The sequence below is a fragment of the Poromitra crassiceps genome, assembly GCF_964638095.1.
Source record: "Poromitra crassiceps genome assembly, chromosome: 4".
NCBI lineage: Eukaryota > Metazoa > Chordata > Actinopteri > Beryciformes > Melamphaidae > Poromitra > Poromitra crassiceps.
Window position 1 is genome coordinate 32,449,237 of NC_139626.1, and position 16,154 is coordinate 32,465,390.

Sequence of the window (16,154 nt, forward strand, 5' to 3'; positions counted from 1 at the left end):
TTCTGTAGCACTGCTGATACTCACAGCAGGGCAGGCCGAAATAAACATGAACTACTGTAATATCAGGATATTCAACAAAGTCCATCAGTGGCCATACAGCTAATGGCAAACTTCAAAACAAAAAAGTGGATCTCTTTGACAAAATATACAACAAGGACGAAACTATTGGAATTCTATTTCTTTGGAACAAGAAATCTACTCACCCCTTGGATCAGTGTGACAGTCAAAAACGAAGGATTTACTCGTCAAGGTCCCAGAGACTGTGGCTAGAGACACTTGGTACACTTTTGCGGGTTGAAATCCGGATATTTGGGTTTCCAGTTTCTCATTTGTGGTCACATGGTGAGTAGTCCCTTCCACCTTCACCCTCACACCAGTCCACACACCCTCCGGCACATCCCAGCGGATTAGAATAGAGTAGCCAGCAGCCCAGTAGACACAGTGAGCATTTACATCTGGAGGATCTGGTTAAAACACGCAGGTAGACAGTTTCTACAATGCTCGATTATCTGTCAATAACGGTATGTGTTGTAACAGTTAATAACAGTATGTTTATGTGTTTAGTTTAGGGCAACACATTTGTGTACTTTTCAGTACAACATATATTGACACACATAACATACACAACATAATTATGCTGTTGTGGTATGGTGGAAGGCAACACAAATGTGTGATGTTCCAAACTAAACACACAGATGTGTTGGGGAAACAAATTAAGTGTAACCTCTGGTTTAAAATCGAACACAAACATTGCGAAACACCTCTTTGTCCTCTTTGATTGCTTTTTGTGGGAAATAAGGGCAGATGCTTAGTTGATGTGGGACATCAGATTTGGACTCACTGATTGGCAGAGCGTGAATACACTGTTGAAGGGGCGGCTCTGAAGGGGTGTCGTAGAAAAGAGACACCTGATAGGTAGAGCCGGGATACAGGCCAGTAAACGACACATGAGGAACTGCAGCAGGACTGTGATGAGTAGGTCCAGATCCATTAGTGGCTGTTGCCCTAGAGAACAAACCCTCAATCGTCCCTTGGATGGATGAGTTGGTAACGTTCCAGGGTGAGGCGGCACAGTCTATGGCTGAAGGAATGGGGAAATAATTGCACATATTTGTCGATGTTAGCAATGATTTGTTTCTAAAATTTCTATTAAAAAACAACTCAAATGAACAATTGGAACAAGGCTTACTGAACCTGGAATTGGCTGGAAAAGGGGAAGGGGGGAATCCTTTGACAACAGTTTTTGAAATTTGTCCAAGAAAGCAGGCCAGTTTACCTGTTATTGCGCCAGCTGTGTAGGCAGCGCTTCTGACTCCAGAGAAGACAGTGAACAGACGGAATTGATTTTCTGTTCCAGCAGGGAGAGATGTGACCAGGACTCTCACAACATCCGGTAACAAAGTTGGGTCAAGTACATAATCACCCTTAATTTCAAGAGAGTAGTTGTAGTAGTCATTCAGCTTGTTCCACTCCAACAATGCAGTGGTCACAGAGCGGCTAGTCACACGGACATCAGCCACTCTCAAGGGAACTGATGAAAAGAAGAAAATTCTTCAATCACTGGCAAATTCAATGACGTTGTGACAGATTTTCACTATAACATATTAGTGTATCAAGTGTGATGCATGTCTCCTCAGGAATCTGGAGTCTCTTTGATTATGACAAATAGTTTTCTAACTAACAACACGCCATGACTGAATTTGGCAACAACCGTTGCCATATGACTATGAGATTTCCTTGAAAGAAAGGTCAAATTAGAACAATTTTGAAAACATGCATTTCAAAAAATGCATTCTAATCTAAAGATAAAGTATGATTAATTTGTTATTAAATGTTTTTTGCAATTTAACCAATACTTTACAGTGTAAAGTTTACACACTAGACTTTTCTGTGATTTAGAATTGCAGTTTCAAAATATACATTTAATTTCCACTCCACTTTGATAGAAAAGTGTACACTGCTTAGTAGATTTTAGATGAAAAATCTCAAATAAATGTTTTGAAATGTTGAACTTATTTTGTAGCACAGGATAAATATGTAATATAATATATTACATTATTATATTATATAATATTATATAACATTATTATATATCACATTATTATATATAAATATGTAGTAATAATACACAAGATTAAATCAACCAAAATATCTTACCAGTGACTGCAGTATGGCTTAATCCACTGCTACTGACACTTTCAAATACAACAAAAACCTCAAAATTATATTGAGTCCCAGCGGTGAGATTAGAGACGTCGTGTTCAACTGATGTCACTCCAGCAGATGCAGTGATGTTCATGATGCTGTCATTATACTGTAGCCTGTACGTGGAGATGTTCGCCACTTTATCCCATTGCAGACTTATAGTAGTCTCAGTTTGTCCTGACACCATGACTTTCTGTACACTTTCAGGAGCTGAGAAAGTAACAGAATCATCAGTTGTTGTTTTGGGGAACAAGTTGACAGAAGAAAGTACTGGATTGTTGTGCTACTCTTGACACAACTTAAATTCTCTTCCAACACCTAACAGTCAATAATATCAAGTGAACAACATCAATCTGCTTACTCAGAAACTATCAATTGTATATCGATACAGACTGCTCTTGTTGAGAATCAGAATCAGAATTGACAAAGTAACTGGCATAGTATTACTGAAATCCTATAAGTAATAAGTTATATTACTGAGTTACTGGTAAAAGTAATATATTACATGTAATATGTTACTTTTGTAATGAGTTACCCCCAACACTGCTTACCAGTGACTGCAGCCTTTGTTGCTCCGCTGCTTCTGACATCTCCAAACACAGTGAAGAGAGTGAAATCATATTCCGTCTGAGCAGTAAGAGGAGAGACCACATACTCCATAGAGGTCTCCCCATCAGGTACAGTGATGTTAATGTCATCGACACCAGTATATTGTAGCCTGTATGTTGGGATGTTCGCCACCTTATCCCATTGCAGACTTATACTAGTCTCATTTTGTCCTGTCACCCTCACTTCCTGTACATCTTCAGGAGCTGAGAGAGAAAAAGAGTTGGCAGTCTTCAAGTTACTTTCAAAATGTAATATACTACATATTACTAGTTACTTTCATTAGAGTAACAAAGTTGTTGCAGAATTTGTTCAGAAACACGGTGAAGAGAGTGAAATTATATTTAGGTCCAGCAGTGAGTTGTATGATTTTATGTGTCCCAGCTGTTTTTTTTGTTTTTTTTTTATTGCTTTCTAGGTCCCCATATCTGCTTGAGATGAAATTACCACAAATGTCTTACCAGCAGTGTTGGGCAAGTTACTTTCAAAATGTAATATACTACATATTACTAGTTACTTCCATTTGAAAGTAATAAGTTACTTTGCAATATTACTGTCTGTGTAGAATAACTTGTTAATTATTACACTACCTTTGCATTACTTTCACGAAAATAACAGCAGTAGCAGAATGACATAGAACCAGAACCCCGGAACATCCAGAAAAATAAGTTTAACCGTCTTGAAGTCAGTGCAAACCATCCAAAATTCTAAATGATATCCTTTTCCTTTGTTATTGTAATCTACTAGGCATCTTGCGTGCTATGCGCGCTTGATTGCTAGGCTCGCCCGCTTCGCGGGCTTGCGGCCTTGCCCGCCCTGCAGCTCGCCAAGCTGGCCCTGCAGCTCACATACGCAGCTCGGCTGCTGTGTGGTCTCGCCTGCGCTATTGGTGCGTGTGTGTGTTGCTCACAAAATGTTATTGCCCTTAAGTTTACATGTGTGCGGGTGTGTGTGTGTGTGTGTGTGTGTGCCCCTTAAGTTTACATCAGTGCCTATGACATCATCAGTGATGTCATAAGATGATTTTGGCTCTTACGACATCACTGATGACATCATCAGTGTCTTATGACATCATCAGTGACTTATGACATCACTGATAACAGCATCAGTGATGTCACAATGTCTCCTATGACATCATCAGTGGGAGAAAAACTGAGAACAAACAAACAAGCATTGCCCACATGCTCCCTATACAGGTATATAGATTACTGAGTTACTGGTAAAAGTAATATATTACATGTAATATGTTACTTTTGTAATGAGTTACCCCCAACACTGCTTACCAGTGACTGCAGCCTTTGTTGCTCCGCTGCTTCTGACATCTCCAAACACAGTGAAGAGAGTGAAATCATATTCCGTCTGAGCAGTAAGAGGAGAGACCACATACTCCATAGAGGTCTCCCCATCAGGTACAGTGATGTTAATGTCATCGACACCAGTATATTGTAGCCTGTATGTTGGGATGTTCGCCACCTTATCCCATTGCAGACTTATACTAGTCTCATTTTGTCCTGTCACCCTCACTTCCTGTACATCTTCAGGAGCTGAGAGAGAAAAAGAGTTGGCAGTCTTCAAGTTACTTTAAAAATGTAATATACTACATATGACTAGTTACTTTCATTAGAGTAACAAAGTTGTTGCAGAATTTGTTCAGAAACACGGTGAAGAGAGTGAAATTATATTTAGGTCCAGCAGTGAGTTGTATGATTTTATGTGTCCCAGCTGTTTTTTTTGTTTTTTTTATTGCTTTCTAGGTCCCCAACTGCTTGAGATGAAATTACCACAAATGTCTTACCAGCAGTGTTGGGCAAGTTACTTTCAAAATGTAATATACTACATATTACTAGTTACTTCCATTTGAAAGTAATAAGTTACTTTGCAATATTACTGTCTGTGTAGAATAACTTGTTAATTATTACACTACCTTTGCATTACTTTCACCAAAATAACAGCAGTAGCAGAATGACATAGAACCAGAACCCCGGAACATCCAGAAAAATAATTTTAACCGTCTTGAAGTCAGTGCAAACCGTCCAAAATTCTAAATGTTATCCTTTTCCTTTGTTATTGTAATCTACTAGGCATCTTGCGTGCTATGCGCGCTCGATTGCTAGGCTCGCCCGCTTCACGGGCTTGCGGCCTTGCCCGCCCTGCAGCTCGCCAAGCTGGCCCTGCAGCTCACATACGCAGCTCAGCTGCTGTGTGGTCTCACCTGCGCTATTGTTGCGTGTGTGTGTTGCTCACAAAATGTTATTGCCCTTAAGTTTACATGTGTGCGGGTGTGTGTGTGTGTGTGTGTGTGTGTGTGTGTGCCCCTTAAGTTTACATCAGTGCCTATGACATCATCAGTGATGTCATAAGATGTTTGGCTCTTACGACATCACTGATGACATTATCAGTCTTATGACATCATCAGTGACTTATGACATCACTGATAACAGCATCAGTGATGTCACAATGTCTCCTATGACATCATCAGTGGGAGAAAAACTGAGAACAAACAACCATTGCCCACATGCTCCCTTTTATATAGATTACTGAGTTACTGGTAAAAGTAATATATTACATGTAATATGTTACTTTTGTAATGAGTTACCCCCAACACTGCTTACCAGTGACTGCAGCCTTTGTTGCTCCGCTGCTTCTGACATCTCCAAACACAGTGAAGAGAGTGAAATCATATTCCGTCTGAGCAGTAAGAGGAGAGACCACATACTCCATAGAGGTCTCCCCATCAGGTACAGTGATGTTAATGTCATCGACACCAGTATATTGTAGCGTGTATGTTGGGATGTTCGCCACCTTATCCCATTGCAGACTTATACTAGTCTCATTTTGTCCTGTCACCCTCACTTCCTGTACATCTTCAGGAGCTGAGAGAGAAAAAGAGTTGGCAGTCTTCAAGTTACTTTCAAAATGTAATATACTACATATGACTAGTTACTTTCATTAGAGTAACAAAGTTGTTGCAGAATTTGTTCAGAAACACGGTGAAGAGAGTGAAATTATATTTAGGTCCAGCAGTGAGTTGTATGATTTTATGTGTCCCAGCTGTTGTTTTATTATTTATTTTTATTATCCTTACTTCCCCATTTTTTTTATTTTTTATTTTTTTTACTAGTCAAAGTATTTTTTTTTCTTTTTTTAGGTGAAGCACATTGACTCTGCCTTGTATATGAACTGTGCCATTTAAATTAAGTTTGTTTTGCTTTGCCTTGCCTCATAAACCCATAAACCCCTCATATCATTATGGCTCTATTGACTAAGGGAAGTTTCATTTGACTTAGCTGAGAAATAATTTGTATATGACAAAAGTTATTTATGTCTATTCAATAGCCACCTACCAGTGGAAGCTGTAAATTGGTATCCAGTGCTGCTGACTCCTCCATCATCCACAGTGAAGAGGGTGAAATGATACTGAGTGGCAGCAGTAAGAGATGAGACCACATATTGAACTGAAGTGGCTCCATCAGGTGCAGTGATGTTCATGATGATGCTGTCATTATACTGTAGCCTGTATGTTGAGATGTTTGCCAAGTTATCCCATTGCAGACTTATACTAGTCTCATTTTGTCCTGTCACTGTCACCGTCACTTCCTGTACATTGCCAGGAGCTGAGAGAGAAAAGAGAGTCCATAGCTGTTAGTGGAGAACATGTTTGAGGCCGAATTCGTTCAAAAAGGAGAGAGAAAAAAGAATAAAATGTAATGACTTACAAATCAAGAGTTTAAATCCCTTCCAACATCACATTTTTAACAGTCAATGATATCAGGTGAACACCAACCATCTGCTTACTGAGAAACTGTAAACTGCTATTCAAACAGACTGTACTGTAGGCTACTATACTATACTATACTATACTATACTATACTACTGTACTGTACTGTGGAGCTTAAAGTGAGGATGAGTGAGAGAGTAAAATATCACACTAAATTGTATTTATGATGTAATTTCCACAAAGTCTGTCCTACACAAAAAGGAAATGCAGACACATTGTCAGCACCACCATCATGGGGTTGGGGACCCTCATTGCTGTTTCACTTGTGTTTGTGTCTGCCCTGCTTTCGCCGCGGGATGCCCGCTGTGAAAAGGGCCTATAAACGTGGAGGTCAGTTTGCGCATGCTGCAAACATGCACGATTGGCGCGACAATGTGAGTGACTGTGCTTCAATGTGTATGTGGGACATGTGGCTGTCTAGGTATGTTATGTGTATGTTGTGTGTTCTGATGTAAGTTGTATGTTTGCACTGTCACTATGTAACGTCTGTTTTGGAGACCCCAGGAAGAATAGCTGCAGCATTGCTGTAGCTAATGGGGATCTAAATTAAACTTGAAACTTGAAACCACCCAAAGATAAAAGTCAGTGACCTGTACTTAACTTACGCGGTTCTGTTGTTGCTACAGTTGGTGGTGGTGGTGGTGGAGTTGTTGCTGTTCTGGTTGTTGTTGTGATTGCTGTGGTTTCTGGTGCTGATGTGCTGCTGGGTTTAATGGGACACTAAAAAACAGAATTATAGCTTTGTTAGCATTAGCATACACAGAAAAGAATGATGTAATAAAAAAAAATAAAGCTTTCATTTCCCCATGGGGATAAATAAAGGATAACTTACCTTAACATTTGAAATGTTCTTATTCATCTATTTATGGAATCTACAGAATTGAAGGAAATCTAATGCAATCTCTAAATATCCCACCGCAATGTCATTTCTGCTTTTTCTCTTCTCCAAGTCACGTGACTTACACTCAAACATAATACCTCCTCAACTTTATTATCATCATTATTTTGAAAACATCAGAATAGTTTTATATCCCGTAATGCAAACAGCAGGGAATGAGTTAAGCATGGAGGTCCAAAATTACCACACTTTTCAAATGTAAAGCAATTTTTTTTCCAGTGTTTTAAATAACCTTTATTTATCTTTAAATTTATTCAAGGGAATCTCACTGAGAGCAATGCTCTCCGTTTCAGGAGCGCCCTGTTCACATTCACACCTGGAAGCTCCCCAGTACAACCACAGTCTGATCTGTTGGGCACTGAGCAGCTCCACTGGAGCAGTTGGGGTTAAGGGCCTTGCTCAAGGGCACCTCAGTGGCGTTAATGAGGGAGGGCCAAGCGCTGCCTTTTCAGTTTCCCCACCCAGATTTATCCTGCCGGTCCCGGGGATTGAACCGATGACCTTCCGGGCACAAACTCGCTTCTCTAATCGTTGGGCCACTACTGTCCCAAGAGGAGCAGTGTTCCTGAGAGGGCTAAAATCTGTATCACAATCTAGATCAAAAAACGTAATGAGACAAATGTAGCTATGACAGTATATGCAGCTTACAGGAAACCTCAAGACACCTCATTACTTTACGTAAATTATGGTCTACAACTTGGTGTAGTTCTGTCTTTTGTTAGATCCCTTTTCTATTATCATTGTGTCAGAGATGTGTGTTCAGAATGTAATGAAAATGTATTTTGGCTGATAGATGGGTTGACAAAAAGACTAAAATATGTTCTTACACCTAAGACTATTCAGATGCACTTGCCTTTTTTGACAAATTTATATATATATTTTTAATGCATTCATAAAATGCACACATTCCATATCCCACATTGACCTGAAATAGCATGTTAATAACTTAAGATATCTCTTGTGGGCTACCTTTATTCTGCCATTGTAACGTTGAATTATATTGTAATAAATATAACACAAAACTGTATAAATACATCATTCAACACTATCTATAATTTGATACAAATATAGCATGTGTTGGAGACACATTTTCCTTTATCTTTGTCAGTAAGTTGTTTCCTCAGTCGTGCTTCTGTTTCTCTAAGGAAGTGAGCAAGAATAGATTACTGGAAACCACATGAACAATAAGTGTGCGTTCATATTTCAGAGTGTGAAAACGTCCATCCGCCCTGTGTTGTGCACTGAATAGAATTGGGTTTTGTTTTCTCTACATACAGAGATGTTGCTCAGAAGACTCAACACACAATCAAGACTGAATGGTGTGTGTACAGCTTATAGATTTCAACAATTAAATACAACCATGCATGTTATCTTCATTGACAATGTAATTGTATCGGGATCTTGTCACAGACAACGTTCTGCTGACAGAGAAAAGCTGTGAAATGTGATTGCAATCAAAGTGAGAAGTGAAAAACATACCCAAAGTGACATCAGGAAGAGAGCCCACAGCAAGTGGACTGAGTCCATTTTGAAAGATAAAGACTGCATCATTTTTTCAGATCTGTTGAGCTGCAGACATATTATGATCTTGTTGATTTCCCTTTGTTTGCTGTGCAAAGACCAACTCCTAAGTTTACTGTCAGTACTGCCAACGGTCTGTTTACAACAACAAAAACACAGCACCCAAGGTTGACAAAAATGTCTTTGTGGCTGGGGTGAAGAAATCCAATATTTACGTAATTCCACCTATGTTGACTTTTAATTCTCAACCCGGTCCTCCTCTTGGTCACCTCTGATCCTCTCTCATAGTCCTCAGTGACTTGTCCTGTCCTCCTCTTGGTCACCTCTGATCCTCTCTCATAGTCCTCGGTGACTTGCGTTACTGCTACTTCTCTTTTTTGGCCCTAGCCCTAGTAAGAACACAGCAACCTTTGCCCCGCCTGTTACTTCCTTATTAACTGTCATAATGCTGTCACTGGTGAAAGGTATGTCAATCAAGCAAATTTGTTTGGTTTATATGTTTATTATATTAGATTGTATTGTTTATTATACTGGTGTAATTGCTGTACAGTATGTCGCTGTGTGTATGTCAGAGTGCATGTACTTGTGAATGTACATGCATATATATATATATATATACATATAAAGGAATTTTCTATCTGCAATGGACCCTGACAAAGCTTTTAAATATTATACAGGAAAAATGTAAATTAACAAATTTAATCATTTGTGAACATGTGCCTCGTCTGCTCACAGTGTTGCTGGTTTCAGAGAGCACGCTTGGTTTCGGTTCCTTTGCCTTATCTCAAGAGAAGTGCTATTGATAGCACCGTTGTGGTTTACGGTTAGGGTCTATAACACTATAAGGAACTGGGAACAGAGAAGCTCACCAACACAGCTTCAACACGCCAAAAGTAATTCAATTATTTACATGCACTGCCTCATATTATCATGTGGAGGGCAATGCAAGTTCTGGTGTGGCAGACAACTTTGACCATTAGGGAAACGGGAGGAGGAAGTTAAGCCTCGTAAATATTGGTTCCTATGCAATAAATATGATCATTTAAATTATGATTATTTCGCTCCCACTTCTTTTACTGAATAGATGCAGAGATACAGCATAAAAACAGCCTATTTATTCAAATTGCACCTGGCATAGGGTACATTCCACCTACTGTGACCTACACTGTACCTGTATGGCAAATGGCCTGACAATAACATGATGTACCCTGTTGTGATTAGTATGCCCAGTAATGGTATATGGTTGAGCTATCAGGATGCTCCATGCCCAGTATTTTAATATCTCCATCCAGTCCTGGACATTTACATTTAAGCATATCCACATGGGATACATAATTCCATGCATCTTGCATTATCCACTACAGCATTTTCTTTTTCTGTTTTTTAGAAATCTTATTTTAGGAGCTGGCAAGTGGCAAACGCATCATCTCCAACCTACATGCATTTGAGCTTCAGGCTTCAAGTCGCAAAACCATGGATGCTAAATAGCCGTTAGCTGTCTAAGCTAACAGCTAATAACAACATTAACGTTTAGTTGTATGTGTTTAACCAACTATTGTATTGGTATGCTGATTGGTCTGAAAGCTACTGTTGTTGAAAAGAAAAGAAAAGAAAAATGCGTAAAAAATGTGTTTTAAATTCTTACAATCATGGGTGCCATGTTGAAATGACGTCAAATGAGGCACTGGGAGCAACTGGGGTTTGAGAAATCATCGTGCATTCCTTTACAACTGGGAACTGGTAATCTTACGGTTCAAAGGTCATGAGCTGGGACGGTGACGTCACTAGAGCTGGTATTTCCCATTCCAAACTCGTAGGAGCCTCAGCAGCCCCGAGCCGACCTCAAAAATCCAAGATGGCTGCTCCGGGCAGCAGATCTGACCAAGCTGACTCGCAACAGTGAACTTCCCAGTTCCAGTTTTCTGTAAATGGAACGCTAACAAAACGGATGTGACGTACAGTAATTTAGCCTTCACAGCCCAGTTATTTTGCGATAAAGGAACGCACCATCATACCCAAGTTTGCGAGTAGGAACTCCCAGTTAACATGGCATTTTATTTGTTTTTTTTGCAATAGCAACTGGCAATTTACCACTTGCCAGTTATAAACGAACGTGGCATTGTGTTGGCCTGTGACTTCTGTCAAGGTCATCTTTTCATTGCAATCACATCGCTGGAGGCCAAACTATTTCTGCTATTTCTTGTTGATGACTAACGACTTTGGAAAGGACCGGTCTGGATTTGATCCCACAACTTCCCATAAGAAAAAAGTCTGATGCTTCTCCTACTGAGCCAGACACCGGTTTAGTGAGGAGAACTAACGAACTAAAGGGAGAAGTAGTGTGATAGGCTACTGCAACCTATATGTGTGACAGACTGACAGTGCTAATCACTTTATATAACATTGAACATTGTAGTACTCTCCATTAATGAATAAAACAATACTATTATTTTCAAGCTCTGGATTGACAGCTAATATTGATGCACTTGTGAAGGCTAAGAGCTACCAGGTTTCAGGAGCAAGTTACAAGTAGCCTATTCCTGTTTTCTGTATTCCTTACTAAAGACATGGTGAACTATTTCCAATACCATTGAATATAGATAAGATAGAGATAACCTTATGTGAAAACTTAATGTTCTTAAAATGTACCTGTAGGCCTAATCTTTACACTAACAGACACAGGAAAATTTGGAGGTGTTGTTATTTATAAGTGATTATGCATTTATTTTCTTTGTCTGGCTCATTTGAGAACAAAATGGGTCACATATGGCCTATGGACTAAAATGAGTTTGACACCCCTGAGTCCTAAATGGAATGGAATAATCAATAATGGTATTGGTTACACCTGCTTTACTTTCTGATTTACCACCTCAAAACGGTTGCTGTGAAATGGGTCTATGTGTTGAAAGGTCTGGCCACACCCAAATCAGTGATGCCATTCAGGTATTTTGCCATTGGCAGATATCAAACACCTGCTTTGAGTTTTCTACTCTGTGTTGATTTACTTTTCATGAAACTTCTAAATGGTCACAGTTCATCAGGGACTTGAACTCACAACCTTGTGGTCCAACAACCGAGCTTGCTTGCTTTCTTTCCTTTTCTGTTCTGTAGTTGGTTTGTTTGTATGCCTGACTGTTTATTTAATTTACAACTTTGAATAGATTTGGGACATATTTAGTTATTAGGACAGACATGAGTCATACTAACATTACTTGCTGGGTCACAGGTTCTATAGGATTTCACATGTTGTTGTAAATAACAGTGAGATGTAATAATTTGGTACACTGTGCAAATACAAGCAAGATGTAGCATGTGTGTATAATACTTTTGTTCTTGTATAAGCAAGGGTTTCTCAGTTCCTCCATTCAGAAATCATGTAATAGGCTAATGCACTGACTAGGCCATGGGAAATGACTAGTGAAGAGGTAGGAAGAAATTGTATCAAGCATGGACCAACAATTTTGAGATGATGAAGTGCAAGAGGCTCAAACTCTGAGATTATGGTAGGCTAAACCAAATCTAAGAAGTTTGAAGTAGCCTACTTGATTTTTATTTTTTAAATTCAGCCATTTTCAAGGCCCGAAAATATGCTATGCATCCCCAACACAAGAGGTGGCGATAGAGCTCTGTGTACCACCTCAGCTAATAACCTACACCTGTAGTTAGCAAAGGAAACAGGAGTAAATCAAGGATGGAGTTGAAAGAGAATGGCAGGGTTTATGGGAAAAGGAGACCAAAGGAAGACACTACTTTGAAGCCTCAGAAAAAAGTCACTTTGGTATGGAACCCGGAGAGATTCTGTTCAAATGTGCAGACTGAGGCTCTGCCTTGTAGGTTGAATCAGTGCTTGTTAGTCCATGGGCCAGAGCTCAAAATGTCAGTTGTCGGTACCACTCAAGGTGGCCAACCTTGCTTATGATGTTTGATAACATACATGTCTGTAGATGATATTTTGGTATGATAGCCATTCCTGAGTGGTAGCTGTGACACAGTTACCAGCTCGTGAAGTTAACCAGCCCTAAAGTAAATTGCATTTTAGATGCTGGTGCATATCCTGGTTTAGGCTAATGGTCAGGACATTTTTCAATCTTTTGTACTATTGTCTTTGGTCCTATTTTAAAGGGGACTTTCTTAGCTTTCATTTAAGGCCAGTTGTGATTTTCTTCTGACAAATATAGAGGTGACTTGAGCTCTTCAACCCATCAATGACAGACATGTTTCCACAATGTTTGCCTAAATTGTATCATTTCTTTTAGCCCTGTGGCATCAAGGAACATCAGAGAGACAAAGCACAAAAACTGGAATGCTCACAGCACTCAGAGGGGCGTGATTGGGATGGCTTCCCTGATCTGAGTGTTCTGTTATTGGACTTCTGTGCTTTAGACATGGATTGGCCATAACAAACACCATAGTCAAGCATAAGGATGCTCATAGGTCTATGGTACCAGAGTATTTTATTGATTGATTGATTGATTGATTGATTGATTGATTGATTGATTGATTGATTGATTGATTTTATGGATATAGAATAACAAAATCCAACGGATAGACATCTAAAAGTGTGAACACCTATTTCCAACATTTTTTTTTTTTTTTTTTTTTTTACCTTTATTTAACCAGGTCGGTCCCATTGAGATACAAAGACCTCTTTTTCAAGGGAAGCCTGGCCAAGATAGCAGCATAAAAGAAATTAATCTACTTCTTCTATGACCTTCATGGTCCCTGGTCTTATAAAAACAGGACATACGGTAACACATAACATCAAATAAACCAAATAGAACAATCAACATAAACACACAAGTTCAATAACCATGACAACGGAAGGCTCGCACATTACTCTAGTTTACTCAGCAATATTTTTTTCAGGTTTTTAAAACCATTTAGAGAATTTGCAGATTTAATTCCGTTAGGGATCTTGTTCCACTCCTCTCCACTGGTATAGAGGAATGTACTTCTCCCAACATCTTATGCCCCATAGGCGGATTATGACATGATGGGTCCCTGGGCATGGTCACATAAAGGGCCCCCCCTCACAGCGCACATACCGGTATGCAGAATTAAAGCCAGAATAACTAAGACACATTCACCTGACTCTCAACAGGATTTACAGCACAGCCACCTGAACACTCAAAAGCCAACAGCACAATAACAAGAAATAAATTCACCTGGATCTCAATACAGGGTCCAAAATTAACTTTTTTGTCCACCAGTCAAATGGCTAGTGAATGTAAACATTTTACCAGCCACTCAATAGATGACCATTGTGGGTTTTTTGGATGGTGCGTGAAGCAAATCTACCAGCCACTTGCACATTTTACCAGCATTTGGCTGGTGGCTGGTGCTAATTTTGGACGCTGCCTCAATAACACAGGATTTACAGCACAGGTAAACTCAATTAAAGCCAAAAGCACAATAACCCTCTAATTGCCCATAAACATATGGAACATTTTGTCAAAATAAGGGATCATTTTGTCCTTGGCAAGACGTGGTGGATTTCATTTCAGAGCTCTGGTTTGTCGGATTTAACATCAAACGTGTCTGTTGTTGACCTAATTGAGGTGTGATTACACCTGCATGCAACATGTGTTTGTTTATAATTTATTTCACTCTGATCAAATTGTTGAATTCAACAGCTATTTTCCCAATGCTGGCATTGCGTGTGGTTACTATGGCTGAACAAACTAACTGCAACTCACACCATAAGCGACTTTGACCGCGGCACAGCCGCACGGCCGCACGGGTGCAACCCTTCTGAAACCGCTGATCTCACAACAGTCTCAAGAATTTACACAGAATGGTGCAAAAACAACAACTTTGGTCAGCAGAAAAGTATCTGAGAATGCAACACGTCAAACCTTAAGGCGGATGTCAATTTGGTAGCCGGTTAACACCGAGCTGAAAGCTGATACCTACCCAGTATTAGTCTGGCACCAACCCTTCTGAAACTGCTGATATCACAACAGTCTCAAGAATTTACACAGAATGGTGCAAAAACAACAACTTTGGTCAGCAGAAAAGTATCTCAGAATGCAATACGTCAAACCTTAAGGCGGATGTCTAACACCTGTTAGAATATAACGAGAGATGTTCGCGAAACGGTTGAAGGCAGGCAGCTGCCGTAAACCTTTTCGTTTCACTTCCTGGTCTATCCGGCCCGCCGGAAGACAGATACAGACTCTATAATCATCAAGAGAGCAATCTCCGATTCACACGGCTTTGGTCTCAGCTACTATTATAGGTAAGATGTGATGCATCAATATTACATTTAGACTGTTTAATAACAATCGAAAATCTTGCTCGTAGCTGCTTTAAAATAGATTGAAAAAGATTGAAAAATGCCCTGACCATGTGCCTAACCCAGGATATGCACCAGTGTCTAAAATGCAATTTACTTTAGCGGTGGTTCACTTCACAAGCTGGTAACAGCTACCACTAAGGAATGGCTATCATACCAAAATATCATCTACAGACATGTGTCTTATCAAAAATTATAAGCAAGTTTTGCCACCTTGAGTGGTACCGGAATCTGGACTGGCCCATGGACTATGTAGGAAAACATCCTACTGGATTATGTGAATGTCCTGATGTTTTCCTAGAATGTATGCCAAACATGACAGAACGGGAAACCTTTTATAAAAGTTTGTCAGACCTAGGAGTTTTATCATTTTCTCTTCAATCTTTCTTTGGCCAGAATGAGAACCACCAGCTGAACTGAGCACAAAAGCAGTTTTACAGTTCCTGCATGATTCAGAGTTGTATCCGAGAATATGAACTGTGTTTGAGTTGTGTGGATACAAAATGGTTTGTAGCTTTCATGGCGTTCTTGATCAACTGTGCTCTGGAGCTAGAGGGAAAATCAGAGAATAAAAATTGTGTTGGATGCTGCCAGATTTTTTTTTTACATTAATGACGTTTCAGAAAATGAGGTGAATGATATTCTGAAGGTGTTTGCACAGACATAGACAATTTGAGCAATTTAGGTGGACCTGTATCCAACTATGGTATTTTAAAGTGTGAAGCTGTTATAATACAGTAGGTGGTGGTAATGCAACAATTAAGGATGCCGGCCAACATAAAACAGTAACACCAAAGAAGAAGAAGAAGAAGAACAGTCAGTAGGTGGCGGTAGCCGCGGCAAAGAGCGTG

At 39.6% G+C, this 16,154-nt stretch overlaps 1 protein-coding gene across 1 annotated transcript in view; it reads right to left on the reverse strand.

Moving 5' to 3' along the window:
* The window catches only part of LOC310776129 (receptor-type tyrosine-protein phosphatase H), a 10,049-nt gene extending 7,099 nt beyond the window's left edge, over positions 1-2,950 (reverse strand). The window contains exons 1-5 of the mRNA XM_083636292.1: positions 2,757-2,950; positions 2,158-2,415; positions 1,277-1,531; positions 842-1,081; positions 204-464 (exon numbers count right to left, since the gene is read on the reverse strand). Coding sequence (XP_083492418.1) covers positions 204-464; positions 842-1,081; positions 1,277-1,531; positions 2,158-2,415; positions 2,757-2,865 — 1,123 coding nt within the window. The 5' untranslated portion in view covers positions 2,866-2,950. The remainder of the gene's footprint in view (positions 1-203; positions 465-841; positions 1,082-1,276; positions 1,532-2,157; positions 2,416-2,756) is intronic.
* Between the last annotated feature and the right edge of the window lie 13,204 nt (positions 2,951-16,154).